This window comes from Euprymna scolopes, chromosome 30 (genome assembly GCF_053919585.1).
Source record: "Euprymna scolopes isolate OS-2025 chromosome 30, ASM5391958v1, whole genome shotgun sequence".
NCBI classification, from domain to species: domain Eukaryota; kingdom Metazoa; phylum Mollusca; class Cephalopoda; order Sepiida; family Sepiolidae; genus Euprymna; species Euprymna scolopes.
In genome coordinates, this window is record NC_136511.1 from 18,518,280 (window position 1) to 18,535,360 (window position 17,081).

The window sequence follows — 17,081 nt, forward strand, 5'->3', positions numbered from 1 at the left end:
GACACATGAATGAAAAGGTATGTTAAGAAATGCATGTACACAAACACACACCCACGAAGACATGAACAATAAGATTAGAAACTAGACGATCACGTACACGAATCTCCTTCTTGACACTATTCCCTTTATGATACAATCTCCTTTATGACACACCGCTATATAACAGTAGCGCCAGGTCCTGCTGCAACACCCAGGGTCTGCCAACAGCCACCTGATTGTAACAGGGGATCACCACACTCTTCAGCACATCCAGGTACACTTTGGTGTTGATTTTCAAGCCAACTCCGAAGATGTGAGGTGGTATGATGTGGCCCTCACTTGAAACCACACCAAAGACCATAACTGTAGCCGAAAACTTTGTTTTTATAATCCTGGGAATGTCGCTGTTATTTGTGGCAATCCAGTGATGCATGTTGACGGTGATAGTTTGATTTCATATACATTATTATAGAGTTGTGATTTCAAAAGTAAGAAAAAAAAAGCATTTGGGTGCCATCAGCTAGAATTGAAACTGAAAACAAAGCCATAGCATTCAAAGCTGGTAATGTTACCACTCTACTTATGTGAAAAAAAAAAGAATAAAAATAGAAAAATAAAATAAAATAAAAAATAAATATAAGCATTACCCCCCCCCACCCCGCCTCCAACATACACAAACAACGCCCACCATATCCTTATGTAGCTAGAATGAGTCTGCTAGGTTCCCACTTCCGATATTACCCTAAAAAAGAGTAAGTCGCTGTTTCCAGACTCTTCAGCTAAGGTTAAAAAAATGTTTCCAACTTTTGAACCTAATTTGTACTAATTACCGCTAACTGTTTTCTTATTACAGCTTTGACTTAAAAACTCGTAAGTAAATTTTACCTATCTTGTCTTGCTTTTTTGTTTGTTTTGTTCTGTTCTGAAATCTTTGTCAAATATGCTGTTAACCAATATCGTCTTGTTACATGTAAAACGGAAAGAAAAAAAAAAAAGGTCACCTATGTAAACGAGAACCTCCCAAATTAAAATCTTGAATAATTATCTAAACTCAACTGTAAATTAATATTAAGTCGACTTCACAAATTGATAAAAGTTAATTATTGGATTTTAATTATAAGGTGAAGCTCGAATTATTCAAACTCGAGATATATAATGCCAAAACATCCACCCATTAATATGGGAGGGGAGATTATCTTCAAAAGCGTCCTGAATTGATAATTGAGCACTGGACTTATACTAAGTAGATATTAATATGTCCCTCGTACATATCCCCCCCCCCTTTTTTTTTTAATGGAGAGTAGATAATACAGTGGATGTGTTATCGGCAGCTCCAGTAACTCTCCCATCTCTTTTTTTGTCCCTCAGTCCTCATGCAAATGAGTGATTTTTCTGACAAAGGGTGAAGAAAAAGCTGCTTTAAAGGTCGGTAGTACTTGGTGAGCAGTAGTCTGAGATGTCGGAAATTTTTCTGTCTCTATGTCTATCCTTGTGGCCATGTCACTACTAAAGGTGCTGGAGGTAAACGTTTTGTCTGCGCTGACGTTATCCGCCTGATAGTCAGGGACCCGAACCTTGGATTAACCACTAAGGAGGCTGTCCTATCAGCAGGCGCAAAGTACTGGGACTGCTGTATTGCCATTTGGTGAATGGACTCTGGACCATGCAGTAGTTTCTGGTGGGGCCTCTCGATGCCATACTAGTGGGTAATTGTTACGGCTTTACCTTTTCATGTGCTACAAAAAAAAAAATTTTCCTGTCTTTTTTTCTCTTACTTTCCCTCTCTGTACTGCTCTAACCAAGTATGCCGACCTGTTCCACAAATTCCAAAACCTCAACATGAAACATCTCCCTCCCCCCCAAAAAACTCGAATAAACCTAGAACCCCTTCTTCCAATGTAGACCCCTACTACCAGGTCTCGTTCTCCAACATCAGGGGTCTACATTCCAACCTTCCAGAGGTTGAAACCCAATTACAGGAGATGACACTGGATATATTCTTTCTAAGCGAAACTGGAATAGGGCCGACCACCTCCCTAGATGAGTTCATAATTAATGGATACTCTAACTTAACATCGAAATCTGACCCCCAAGATCGCTATGGGCATGGAATATGTGCCTACATTAAAGATGGCTTCCCGTGTGGCAGGAATATCTCGAGAGAAGACCCTAATTTACCTTATATGTGCTTATGGGTTGCACTTGCTTACATAACTGCATTTATATTTGCCCTCTATCAGCCCCACAACAGCAGAGTTACTATCTTGAGGAGCATATCTGAAAAAATAGACCACATCCTGTCTGCACACCCCTCGGCTAACATCCACATCTGTAGTGACTTCAACGTCCATAACGTGGAATGACTGACCCACTCAAATAAGACGGACGATGAGGGGAGGTTCTGTCATGATTTTGCCATTGCTTATGACCTCACTCAGATTGTTCACGAGCCCACCCGTGTGCCTGATACTACAGGTCAATATGCAAGCCTCCTAGACCTTTTTCTCTCAACTTCCCCTGAACTATGTTCATGTTCCATTCATTCTCCTCTAGGATCCTCCGACCACTCCATTGTGTCAGTTAAGATAAAAATGAAATGTAATAAGTCCCCACACATACCCCTCCACCTTACTGTATACCGATACTCCATGGCTGACTGGGATAGCTTCCGTACATTTATATCTGATCTACCTCTGCATTTCATTTTTAAAAAGGATGTGTCCTCTATAGTATCAGACCTGACCGAATGGTTAATTTTAGGCATAGACCGATTCATACCATCTAAAAAATTCCAACACAAACCTACCAGCCAGCCATGGTTCTCCCCAGAATGTGCTGCTGCCATCGCGCACAGAAATCACTTTTTCCATAGCTACTAACGTAATAGATGCACTGAGACTAAAGCTGCTTTCAGGACTGCCAGCAACCACTGTAAAAGAGTAATAAAAAATGCAAGAGAGCTATATGCCCAGTCCAAAGTAGCTGATCAGCGGCTTGGTTCCCACCAGTTTTGGCAAATAACAAATAGGATCCTAAACAGAAGTGTGCGTTCTATCCCAACCATTATCAACGGACCAGAGGTCATCTCGTCAGCTTCAGACAAGGCCAAACTATTTGCCAAGAACTTTGCAGCTAATTCTACCCTATGCGACGAAGGCCATCAACTCCCCATATTTCCTCCTATAACACAGAACAAACTAGGTAACATACAAATATCCGTGCATGAGGTCGCCAAGCTAATCAAGAACCTAGATTCCAGTAAAGCAACTGGCCCTTATGGCATCCCAATTATAGTGTTAAAAAAGCTTCAACCAAAACTTGCTTCCATACTTATGAAACTGTTTAAACATTGCCTTAAGGAGAAGTGCTTTCCAACACCCTGGAAAACCTCATCAGTATGCCCTGTATTTAAGAACTCAGTTGATAAGTCATCTCCCTCTCAGTACAGACCAATAAGTCTCCTGTGTGTCATGAGTAAGTTGCTGGAATCCATATTAAATAGAGAAATAGTCAACCACCTCAGCAGAAATAACCTTCTTAGTGACACGCAATATGGTTTCCATTCTGCAAGATCTACCGCAGATGTGCTAACGGTTATATCTCATAGGATTAGTGAATCTCTTGACAAAGGCTTCCTTTCAAGGGCAATTGCTCTTGACATATCAAAGGCTTCGACAAGATATGGCATAAGGGTCTACTTCACAAGATCTCCAGCTACGGTATAACTGGAAATATTCTCTCTATCATTAAATCATTTCTCTCTGATAGGCTCATAAGAGTAGTGGTTGATGGACAAAAATCAGAGGCCTGCAGTATTAATGCTGGAGTCCCTCAAGGGTCTATCCTGGACCCAACTCTTTTCCTGATCTACATCAATGATCTCCCTAAACACATACTTAAATCATTCGTTGACATCTATGCTGATGACACGACCATCTACGGCAACACATCAAAGGCTGTAAATGACAAAGTTCTCTCTGATTCTCTCTCCTCTGATCTCGAGCGCGTGGTTCAGTGGGGGAAGACGTGGCTGGTTACCTTTAATGCATCTAAAACCAAACTCCTATCCTTACATCATCAATGCTCTGATCCCCATCTGGCATCAATTGAAATGGATGGCTCTCGTCTAGGAGAAGTCCCATGTTTTGACAAGCTTCTGGGTTTGACCTTCACTGATCTGAAATGGAACACGTACATCAAGTCTGTTGCCAAAGTCGCTGGAAAGATGGTGGGATCCTTCTACCGCTCCAGAAGATATCTCACTACTGATGCAATTCTCTATCTATATAAAAGCCAAGTACGTCCAAGGATGGAATACTGCTCCCATATCTGGGCAGGAGCTGCTAAAAACAGCCTATCCTGCCTTGACAGAGTACAAAATAGACTTCGTGGCTTAGTGGGGGATGCCCTTTTCTTTTCCCTGCAACCTCTTTCCCACTGAAGAAACGTTGCAAGCCTATCTTTGTTTTATTATTATTTCCATGGCAGGTGCTCATCTGAACTCCAATCTCTGGTCCCCACTCGCCAATCTTTTACAAAAAACACCCGTCTAGCTGAATCCATTGTCAAAAATTTTCCCCACTCTTTATCTGTGCCTAAATCAAAACGTAGATTCCAGAACAAAGCTTCTTTCTTAGAACTGCACGCCTGTGGAACTCTGTTCCGTCTGCCTGCTTCCCTCCTGACTACAACTTGGATGTCTTCAAGTCCAACGTAAACAAATTCCTGATGAACCGCCCCCTCCTTAAGTAGACACTTTAAATATCCACACTAATGTAGTGTACTTACAATAACCCTTATCCCTGAGTGGCTTCCGGGTCTTGCTAACTGGTGACCACCTTGTAAAAAAAAAAAAAAAAAAAAATCTACGAAATCTATAATGATTTTTTTTTCAATTTTGACCCATTTCTAACCTCTTAAAAACTATTTTATTAGACTAAAGACCCATAAAAGAACAGTCCATAAAAATCAAATCATTTGTGGAAGAGATACTTGGATGTCTTCAAGTCCAACGTTAACAAATTCCTGATGAACCGCCCCCCCCTTAAGTAGACACTTTAAATATCCACACTAATGTAGTGTACTTACAATAACCCTTATCCCTGAGTGGCTTCCGGGTCTTGCTAACTGGTGACCACCTTGTAAAAAAAAAAAAAAAAAAAAATCTACGAAATCTATAATGATTTTTTTTTCAATTTTGACCCATTTCTAACCTCTTAAAAACTATTTTATTAGACTAAAGACCCATAAAAGAACAGTCCATAAAAATCAAATCATTTGTGGAAGAGATACTTGGATGTCTTCAAGTCCAACGTTAACAAATTCCTGATGAACCGCCCCCCCTTAAGTAGACACTTTAAATATCCACACTAATGTAGTGTACTTACAATAACCCTTATCCCTGAGTGGCTTCCGGGTTTTGCTAACTGGTGACCACCTTGTAAAAAAAAAAAAAAAAAAAAATCTACGAAATCTATAATGATTTTTTTTTCAATTTTGACCCATTTCTAACCTCTTAAAAACTATTTTATTAGACTAAAGACCCATAAAAGAACAGTCCATAAAAATCAAATCATTTGTGGAAGAGATACTTGGATGTCTTCAAGTCCAACGTTAACAAATTCCTGATGAACCGCCCCCCCCCCTCCTTAAGTAGACACTTTAAATATCCACACTAATGTAGTGTACTTACAATAACCCTTATCCCTGAGTGGCTTCCGGGTTTTGCTAACTGGTGACCACCTTGTAAAAAAAAAAAAAAAAAATGTACAAAATCTATAATGATTTTTTTTCAATTTTGACCCATTTCTAACCTCTTAAAAACTATTTTATTAGACTAAAGACTCATAAAAGAACAGTCCATAAAAATCAAATCATTTGTGGAAGAGGTAGAGTTTAAAAATATAGAGACAGATAGACAACAGACGGATGGTTGTAAAATATGCTTAAATATATTTTAGTTTGTTCATATTTCATATATATTATAAATATTTTATTTAGTTAAAAATATATATATATTGATGTAATATTTTTATATTTTTACAAAATTATGTTATACTAGCGGGGGGGGGGGCAGTCGGCTTTGCCCGGTCATAAAATACATTTAAATATGACATTTTAGTATGTTCAAATTTCATATTATAGAGTCGTGATTTGAAAAGTAAAAAAAAAAGTATTTGGGTGCCATCAGCTGTAATCGAAACCGAAAACAAATTTGTAGCATTCAAAGCTGGTGATGGATTAAGAGAGGGAGAGGGGGAGGCGTGAGTTATGTGATCAGGTTAGCTGAATCGTAGAGATTTGGTTTAGACTTAGAAGAGGACGGACGGCTTCACCGTCGTCTCCTCTCCTTCACTGGGGGGAGAGGGGAGAACGCTGACGTGTGTAGAACAGAAACACACAAGCCAGAGTTTCACTTTCCATCTTCTGTGAGACATCTGGAAAGTGAAATAAACTATAAAACCAATTCCTTGTCTTGGAGTGATTGAATCTTCATCCAAAATAGGTACCAAGTCTCCCCTCCAAGACGAGATGTTTCCAGATGGACCAACATCCAAGACGCAGAAGGTATGTTGAAAAATACATGTACCACACACACGCACACAACGGCATATGAACATATTATTTAATAGACTGAACAACTAGACGAACACACACACAATCCCCTTTATGATATAACAACGCAACAATGTTACCACTGCACAAACATAACATGCATATGAACTGATTAAAAATTAAAAAATGAAAAATGAACTAAGATGATATAAATCATTTGAGACCCATAGCACCGCTCTACAACTTTTAGTTTCGGAGGAGACAGACAGACAGATATATAGCCTTTTATATATTATACTAGCCTGGGTGCCCAGTGTTGCCCGGGTGTTTATACTTTCATTATTGTCCCCCTCCTTTTTGAATTATACAACTTTCTTTTTGCTATGATGCCGTATATAATGTCATCTGCTATCTATGATGTAATATATGAAGTACCTTCAGTAAGTTTTCAGACGTTTTTGTACAGGCATTTAAAATTGTCGTAGACTGTTCAAAATTCAGTATGTTATTGCAATACACTTTATGAGATGACTGACCAATTTTTATGACTTCAGGTTCAAATGAACAGTTACAACAGGAATTGGAATACACCCTACTAAAGTCTGATTGTCACAGTTGGTGGATTTCAAAAATAAAATCTGGACGTGACGACTCTTTAGAAGAACGATATGCAATAAAATTCTGTTTTAAACTTGGAAAAGTGGCACAAAAACGTATGGAATACTTTAGACTGCTTTTGCATGAAACCAGCATCAGTTTTTGAGTGACATAAGAGATTCAAGAAAGGCAAAGAGTCTGTGACGGATGATGAGAGGTGTGGAAGGAATAAGGAAGAATAAGGAAGTCAGAACACCAGATTTGATTGACCAAAGGGGACTAGAATTTTAAGTGTGTACTATCAATAAAAGCGCCATACAAAAGTCTGGAAACTTATTTAAGGCACCTTGCATGGCGTCATCTGCTATGATGTCATGTATAACATACATTGTGAACGAATAAACAAACACACAAATACACAAAGAAACAAGCAAACAAACACCAACAAACACACAAACAAACACACAAACAAACACAAACAAACAAACATGCAAACAAACTAACGAACAAACACACAAACAAACATACAAACAAATAAGCCAACATACTCACAAACACACAGACACACAAACACACAAACAAACAAGCAAACAAACAAACAAACACACAAACAAACAAGCAAACAAGCAAACAAACAAACAAACAAACAAACAAACAAGCAAACATGTTTAAACGTTGTCTTAAGGAGAATAGTTTCTCATCTCCCTGGAAAATTTCATTAGTATGCCCTGTATTTAAGAATTCAGGTGATCGCTCATTCCCCTCTTAGTACAGGCCAATAAGTCTCCTGTGTGTCATGAGTAAGTTGCTGGAATCTGTGTTAAATACAGAAGTAATCAACCATCTCAACAAAAATAACCTTCTTAGTGACACTCAATATGGTTTCCGTTCTGCTAGATCTACAGCAGATGTGCTTACAGTTATATCACATAGGATTAGCAAATCTCTCGACGGTGGCAATCTTTCTAGGGCAATTGCTCTTGACATATCTAAGGCCTTTGATAGGGTATGGCATAAAGGTTTACTTCATAAGATCGCTAGCTATGGTATAGCTGGAAAAGTCTCCTCAATTATTAAATCATTTCTTTCTGATAGGTTCATAAGAGTAGTAGTTGAGGGGCAAAAATCAGTATTAATGCCGGTGTCCCTCAGGGGTCCATCCTGGGCCCAACTCTTTTCCTGATCTACATTAATGATCTTCCAAATCACATCCTTACATCATTTGTAGACATTTATGCTGACGACACTACCATTTATGGTAGCACATCTAAGACAGTAAACGACCAAGTTCTCTCCAATTCTCTCTCCTCTGATCTTGAGCACATAGTACAATGGGGAAAGGAGTGGCTAGTTACTTTTAATGCATCTAAAACCAAGCTTCTCTCTTTACATTATCAACATTCTGATCCACATCTGGCATCAATTGAAATGAATGGCTCTCGTCTTCAGGAGGCCTCAAGTTTTGACAAGCTTCTTGGCTTGACCATTACTCCTGATCTTAAATGGAACACGTACATCAAATCTGTTGCCAAGGCCACTGGAAAAATGGTAGGACCTTTCTATAGATCCGGTAAATATCTCACTGCTGATGCTATTCTCTATCTATATAAGAACTAGGTACGTCCAAGGATGGAATACTGTTGCCACATCTGGGCAGGAGCTGCTAGAAAGGACTTGTCCTGCCTTGATAGAGTTCAAAATAGACTTCGTAGCCTCGTAGGAGATGTCCTTTTCTCCTCCTTGCAACCTCTATCTCACAGAAGAGATGTTGCGAGTTTGTCTCTGATGTATTGTTATTTTCATGGAAAGTGTTCGACTGAGCTTCAATCTATGGTCCCCCCTCGCCAAACTTTCACAAGAAACACTCGTCTAGCTGTAAACACTATCAATAATTCCCCCCACTCTTTATCTGTGCCTAAACCTAAACGTAGATTCCATGAACAAAGCTTCTTTCTTAGAACTGCACGCCTGTGGAATTGTCTTCCTTTTTCCTGCTTTCCGGCTGACTACAATATGGTTGTCTTCAAGTCTAACGTAAATAAGTTCTTGATGAGCCGTTCCATATAAGTTATCAAATTTACCAAATTTTCATTACTAATGATTACTATATTGTCCAATTTCTACTGTAACCCTTATCCTTGAGTGGCCTCTTGGCCTTGATAATGTGGTGATGCCTATGTAAAAAAAAAAGCAGACAAACAAACAAGCAAACAAACACAAATAAACAAACACACAAACAAACAAGCAAACAAACACACAAACAAACAAGCAAACAAACACACAAACAAACACACAAACAAATACACAAACAAATAGGAATACGACTTCATTATAATATATGTATGATATTTTTTTTAAATTTATTTAACAGGAGGTTCTGTGATACAGACAGAAAGTGACGATTTCTTATCAATTTGGAAAACAAAGGCTGTTAATGTTGGTGACGCTATTATCACGACGGGCGGTAATCTCCCTTGTAAGAAGATCATTCATGCAGTTGGGCCGAAGTGGACTGACGGAAAGTCGAATGAGAAAAACCTTCTGGTAAAAGCTGTGAAGACATCTCTGGAAATTGCTGACAGACATAATCTGGCATCTATTGGCTTTCCAGCAATAAGCGCAGGTATTTTACGTGCAGATATTTGAATTTCATTTTGTTTTCCTTCCATAAGCAACAAAACATCACGGATAAATATTGGAAAATATAAAGAACTTGAAGCATAAAAACCTTTCCTAAATTATTGGATTTGGCATTAAATAATCTGAAAAGGATTGACATGCCGTAAAACAAAACAAGCAAACCATTAATCTTGCGTGTAGTTTATAGCATTCAACTTATATGGCATTCAAGTTTTTCTAATATTTCGAGGGTAAAACCTCCTTTTTAAAGTAAGGTCATATATCGAATCCATATGTATGTCATTTGTTGGCTGAATGTAGATGTGCGCCTCCCTCTTGAAAATCGCTGCCCCAGCGCTGCCTGCTGGGGTTTCTATATGTCTTGGTATCTTCAAGTTCTAGCCACATCATCATTTCTCATTGCATCAGCTTACAAGTGTTAGATAATATTTCAAGGGTAAAGCCTCCTTTTTAAAGTATGATCATATATTTAATTCATATGTATGTCATTTGTTGGCTGAATGTAGATAATCTATTGCTGTGTGATGTCATGTGCGCCTCCCTCTTGAAATCTGCGGGGGGGGGGGGTCCCTAACGGGGAAAAAACATGCGAGAAACATTTACCTTGGTTGTGGTTACGGAAAAGCCCATTTAAATGTTGCCATCAACATCTTGTCTTGAAGTCTTGATTTTGCACACACAGTATATTAATGCTCAATTATGAAATGTGATAATTTTTGTCATATATATATATATATATATATATATATATACACTTGTGCCCGATATTATTCATACCCCTCGGATCTTTGAGATTTCTATAAGAATATTGCTCAAACCAGAAGGTAGACAATATTAAAGGGATTTCAAACTATAAATCAAGCATAAGCATTTAATTTAAACTCAACAAATAAATAAATTATGCAAGTTTGAAACATTATACAAAGAAAAACAATAATGGCACTTGTTCAAAATTATTCATACCTCTCTTACTAATAGTCAATAGCATGCCCTTGATTCTTAATAACTGCCCGTAACCGTTTTGGATATTTATCAACAAGGTTTTTACAAGCATCAACACTGATTTTTGACCATTCTTCAATGCAGTAGTTCTCCAAATCCCTCAAATTTCTAGGTTTCCGCTTTTTAACCTCAGTTTTCAATAGGTTCCAGAGGTTTTCGATAAAGTTCAGGTCAGGACTCTGGCTAGGCCATTCCAAAACATTAATTTGATTATCCTCAAACCATTTCTTGACTATTTTGGTAGTATGTTTTGGATCATTATCCTGTTGAAGGACCCAGTTTGGTCCTAAATCGAGCTTAGCCGCATCCTGTCTAATGTTTTTCTGGAGTATCTCCAAATATTGCTCCTTCTTCATGGTTCCATCTATCTTGACCAAACTACCTGGACCACTAGCCGAAAAGGAGCCCCAAAACATTAGGCTACCACCACCATGTTTCACCGTGGATATGGTGTTCTTTGGGTTGTAAGCTTCTCCGTTCTTCCTCCAAACGTAAGAAGCATCCATATGGCCAAACAATTAAATTTTTATTTCGTCAGTCCACAAAATACTTGAGAAAACGGACTCTGGAGAATTCACATGGGTCCTAGCAAACTTTAGACGTGCTGCAAGGTGTTTTCCGGTGTGCAATGGAGTCCTTCTTGGTCTTCTTCCTTTCAGACCATTTTCATGCAGAGTCCTTTGCAATGTTTGCCTTGATATTTTATGCCAGAAGACTCCAGATTTTCTAAAATGTCCTTAGTAGTGGTGGTTGGATTTGCATTAACACTTCTTACAATATTCCTGGTGGCTCTAGCAGACATTTTCCTTTTCCTTCCTCTACCAATAAAGTTGTTTGTTGTGTGGTGGCTCTGGAATTTTTTGATGATGCTCTGTACTGTTGCTGTAGGGACCTCAAATTTCTTGGAAATTGACTTGTAACCTAAACCATCCTTATGTGAATTCACAATTTTAGTCCTAAGATCATTACTAAGCTCTTTTTTCTTCCCCATTCTAATAATTTTTATTCTTTTATTGGTTTTCAGTTGATATCATTTTAATTTCTGAAAAATGCAAAAAACGAAATGAAATTAATAAAAGGTTGTATAAAAGCATTCAAAATAAGAATCAAACAGGAAACAAACAGTCAGAAACTCGATTAATACTGAAAAAATAAGGGGGTATGATTATTTTTGAACATTGCATATTTTATAAATAGCTGTATATTTCTTTTATTACAAGTATCCCGAGATTTTAAAATGACGAAAATGATCAGAAGAGGTTTATTAAGAATATGTATCAATATGGACGTAAACAATAAATTCTTACAAAGTTACACCTAATAAACTCAATTTTCAAGGGGGGTATGAATAATATCGGGCACAAGTGTATATATATAATGTATATAATTACATTAAAATATAATATATATTATAATATTATATATATATATATATATATTATTACATTATAATATATATCATTATTATTTTATATATTATAATATAATATATATTATAATATTATGTCTATAATATAAAGCTGAACCTCTGTGTATGGGTCTGGTCACGAATAGGCTCCTATATGGTTGACTATTATAGAAAACTGATCACATATAATGATAGAAGATGTATCGAGATACCAGAATGGGTATGTTCGATCTGGCGTAATGATGATTCATTAAAATTGTGGGGTCTACGTACATGCCTGGTCCACAAAGTATGGAAATAAAAAATTTAAAAATTAATTTAGATCCACAGAATATTGTGATAAGTGTTTCAGTGTGAACAGGTATGGTATAATAAATTATGGGGTTTATCTATTTTATTTTTACTTTCATCATATTTTGCTTTGGTTTTGATACCCCAAATTCGAAGCTATCTCTTCACAACCATTCCTTTTCATAACCTATCATACTTTCATAAATCAGAGTCCATTTTCTGTAGGCTGTTTTTGAACCCAGTCAACGACGGGTACTTTTGCTAGTATATATATATATTTACTCTAATAATTATTAAATACCTACAGACATTGGTCTTTCATCCTTTCGGGAATCATCAGTGCAGGGTGTCACAATTAACGCCAGTCATGAGATTCGAATCTCGGGCACAGAGGTCATATCTGGCTTCATTAGCAAGGACCCAAACTAATCGGCTATTGTCAACCGCGAGAGAAACAGTTGAAATTTAAACATTTATTCTTATTAAATCTATATATATACATATGTTGCTGGTAGGTTAATGTGTCACAACAAAATAGAGAGATCGTTTGAATAGTGCGGAGTATGATACTATCATTTCCCATTTGGTCGCTTCTTGTGTCTTCATTGCAGTGTTACAGGCAGCATTTCCATCGTCAACATAAATTGTCGGCATTACTGACTGGGACCTCATGCTGAAATCGAACACTTGTACAAAAATAGCAAATAAATGCATTTTTATAAAAAAATCTAATTTTGTGAAAAAAAAAAAAAACGGGTCCAAACTCTAATTAGGCCCCGTTCCTCAGTGTTTTGTCCGAATGAAATGAAACTTTGGTCATAACTAGTTTATTATATTCAAAACATCAAATCAAAACACTTTTTTTTTCTCCGTTCTACAGCATATACTTTCTATGTTTTTTGTTTTTTAACAATGAGGAAGCATATTCAGTTGACCCATTGCAAGCACACCCAACTACTATATCCCGCGCATACATGGTGCAAGCTTCAACTGTTTAAAAAAAAACAATAGAATTATATTTCGATTCTCTCTTTCAATGAAGAAAGAGAGAGAAGAAGAAGAAGAAGAAGAAGAGAGAGAGAGCGAGAGAGAGAGGAGATATATTCATTCAGTTTGAATGTTGTTTTGTTTGCGGGTTTGACCTTTTGTTTTCTAGGATCTCAAAGCGTTTTGACTTTGTTGAATATTAATGAACGACTGTTATTCAAACCCAGCCAACATGCTCTAACCTTTCCGAACCCACAAAGCACCTGCTTAACACATCTGCACCTCACAAGTACGGACAAGTTAGGCACAAGCTTCATTAATGTAGAAGCCCCCCCCCCCTTCCCCAGCTCCCCAAAAAGAGGAGCTACGTCATTGTGCCACAGGAGTACATGTTGACATGGGGTGATGTTGCATTATTACTGATTTTTGGTGGCTAAAACAGAGAAAATCGGTGAACATATTTTTCGTGGAGGGGGTGAGAAGAGCCAGATGGTTATTGAGATCATGGCAAGGTAAAAGATGCAGGTTCGAATAAAAGTTCATTTGTCCAGAAAAAAAACATAGACATTTGAGTCTGTCATTCTTTTTTTTTTTGATTTCATTTTTGTTTTGTGAAATAAAAAAATCTATTAAAAAAATGAATTCATTTATTTATTTTGTTTCTTAATATTCTAATATATTTCAGTTTATGGATCCAAGTAATAGTGCCCCTAGGTTGAATTGAAAGAAAAAATCCGACATTTAGAGTGATTTTTTTTTTATCAACTTTGGGTGTGGAACTTAAGCTAAAATGTTTTTTCTTAGCTTTCAGGCTAGGTTCAAAGTGCAGTACCTGTTCTATCCTTGGTTAAAGGAGGGAAATTCTTTTTGACTAGGAAAGAGAGAGCTGAGGGAAGACGGAAGTGAGATAGATATAGAAGAAAGACATTTCAATATAAAATTTTTACACTTTTAAATCTTCTATTTTGTTTTCTGTTCTCTTTCTGAGCAATACCTGGTAACCTTGCTGGTCCTATATATGAAATTTGTTTGTTTGTTTTCTTGCAGGCAGTTACCGATATCCCTTGGAGGAGGCGGTGTATGTTATTGTATCAACGGTCAAGGAATATTTGGTCCAACACCCAAAAACCAGCCTGGACACTATCGCTTTTGTCGACACTCAAATCAAAGTGACAAACCAATTTCAGGAGCAGATCATGCAGACTTTCTCCTCATCTTCTTTGGATGCAGAAAAAAATAAATGTAACTTCATTTTCTTTAATTCGACATTTTGCTGCTTTGGTTAGTAGATGTAGAACAGTTGAGGTAACAGGATCAGTTCAAAGGTGAATTTCATGAAAAACAAATACATTGAGTACATTGCTTAGGTTGCTACAGAGATAGTGGGCTCTCTCTATCATGCTAGAAAACTACTCATACCAGAGGGTATCCTATATCTCTACAAAGCCACCTTCTGCCATATGTGGGCTGGTGCATCTACAGAGTCTAGAAATTAGTCTCCAACATAGTAGGTTCCGCACTATCAACCAAACTCCAAACTCTGTCCCATCCCCATAATGTTGAATCCCTGTACCGGGTTTGCAAGTATTTTAATGAAATGTGCTCCGACAAACTCAAAGCACTTGTACCCCCTCATAATCTGAAAAGCAGCAAAATCCCACCCCTACACTGTAGGGATCCCTAGTTACAGGAAAATTTTCTACCCAAATAGTTTCTTCCTTCGAACTGCTAGACTTTGGAATTCCCCCTTAGTTCCCTGTTTTCCTGACTGCACTGACATGCAGAAGATCAAGTGAAATGTGAACATACATCTCACTGCTCAACTCCCTACACACTGTCCCTGTAGATTTGATCCCAAATAGTAGCTCTTTACCTTGCAAATGCATACTTATTTATTTATTTGTTATCCTCATCTTCATAGTTGTTGTTTCATGACGTTTCGGCCAACTATTTTGTCAGACGGTTAACCGCGATGGGATATGAATACTGAGTCTCTTTAACTGTATCATCAGTAATTACTGCCTTCCATTTTTCGATAATTATCGTTTAAAAGATCGAGCTCGAAAATGATACTGATCTCGTGACGATCACTAAACTAAACAATAACATTGTTATCGTATTTTAACTTTTAAATTAAATCTTCAACTTATACAAATATTTTATTTAAAACATTAATTACAATATTTTGTGCAAACTCTTGTTGATGCAGAAATACATAAACAGAAAAAAATCAAATGAAAAAGAACTGAAATCAAAACACAATAACATTTCAAATATGTTGTTAGATTTATTGCTGGTTGGAATGTTTCTTAGTAAAAGATAAATTAAAATATTGTCATATTTACCATTTTTACCTTGCATTAAAAGCTAAAAATAACATTTGCAAGATGAGTTTAAGTAATAAAAAAACTTGGTACAATGGTGTTTTGAAGAAAAAAATAATTTTATAAATAAAAATTTTTGTGAGACATACAAACACACATACACACACATTTTGCCTTTATATATAGTAGTAAAAAGATATTGGACAGGATTATACCTACTTTAAAATCTAAAATCCAACATAAGCTTTAGATTTCTTCTGGTTATAAATTGGTTCCAGAAAACACCTAAATACACAAACAGTAAATTCATTACGTTTGATATTGACTCATATTATCCATCTAATAATTATAATTATATGAATGTTTCTCTGCTATGAAACAGGTGCTGTTAAGAATTGAACATTTAAACATGCTGAAAGAAATAAACACTAAGATGAACTGGATCTTGGAATTTGGAATAAAGACTTTGTTGTCACTTATTTGTATATGCTCTGTAGTTATATTAAGCATACATTGAGCTTCATAGATAAAAGGATTGGTATAAATAGGGGATAGAATATAATTGAATAAGCATATTTTCCTCCATAAACTTATATATATATATATATATATATATATATATATATATATATGTATGTATATATATATATATATATATATATATATATATATATATATATATATGTATGTATATATATATATATATATATATATATATATATATATATATATATATATATATTTGAAACGTACAATATATATATATATCTATATATCTATAAAAGTGAACGTGTCTGTCTGTCTGTCTGTCTGTCTGTCTGTGTACATTTCCCTACGCAATAACTCTGTCAATTTTTAGTCTATAGACTCGAAATTTGAAATACCGGGTACTGAGATTTGGGAAAATCGATATGACGGGTGTCAGCCAGAAATGTTGCTGTTAAGGGGTCAAATTTCAATGATTTGACCTTTAAGAACTCTACCAAACTCCTCCGACAATTTTGGGTCAAGACACTTGAAATTGTAGATATAGGTTCCTTGAACCTGGATCTAACTTAATAAAGTGATTTGAGCCCGAAACTATAAATTTTAAGGGGTCATAATAGGGGTCAAATTAAAAAAAAAATTTCTTCTTTTTTTTTTTTTGCTCAGCATACACCTCCAAACACCCGGGCAACGCCGGGCTGAAATGCTAGTATATATATATATATATATATATATATATATATATATATATATTGTACGTTTCAAAGTTCATACTGTATATGTTCACTGTCTTACCTGCTAGAACTGTTATG

At 36.4% G+C, this 17,081-nt stretch overlaps 1 protein-coding gene across 3 annotated transcripts in view; it reads left to right on the forward strand.

The window, feature by feature from the left end:
* The window catches only part of LOC145254688 (uncharacterized), a 211,898-nt gene that overhangs the window by 46,797 nt on the left and 148,020 nt on the right, over nt 1-17,081 (forward strand). For all 3 annotated transcript variants that reach the window (XM_080113348.1, XM_080113347.1, XM_080113346.1), the window contains exons 9-10: nt 9,503-9,754; nt 14,507-14,701. In XM_080113348.1, coding sequence (XP_079969474.1) covers nt 9,503-9,754; nt 14,507-14,701 — 447 coding nt within the window. The remainder of the gene's footprint in view (nt 1-9,502; nt 9,755-14,506; nt 14,702-17,081) is intronic.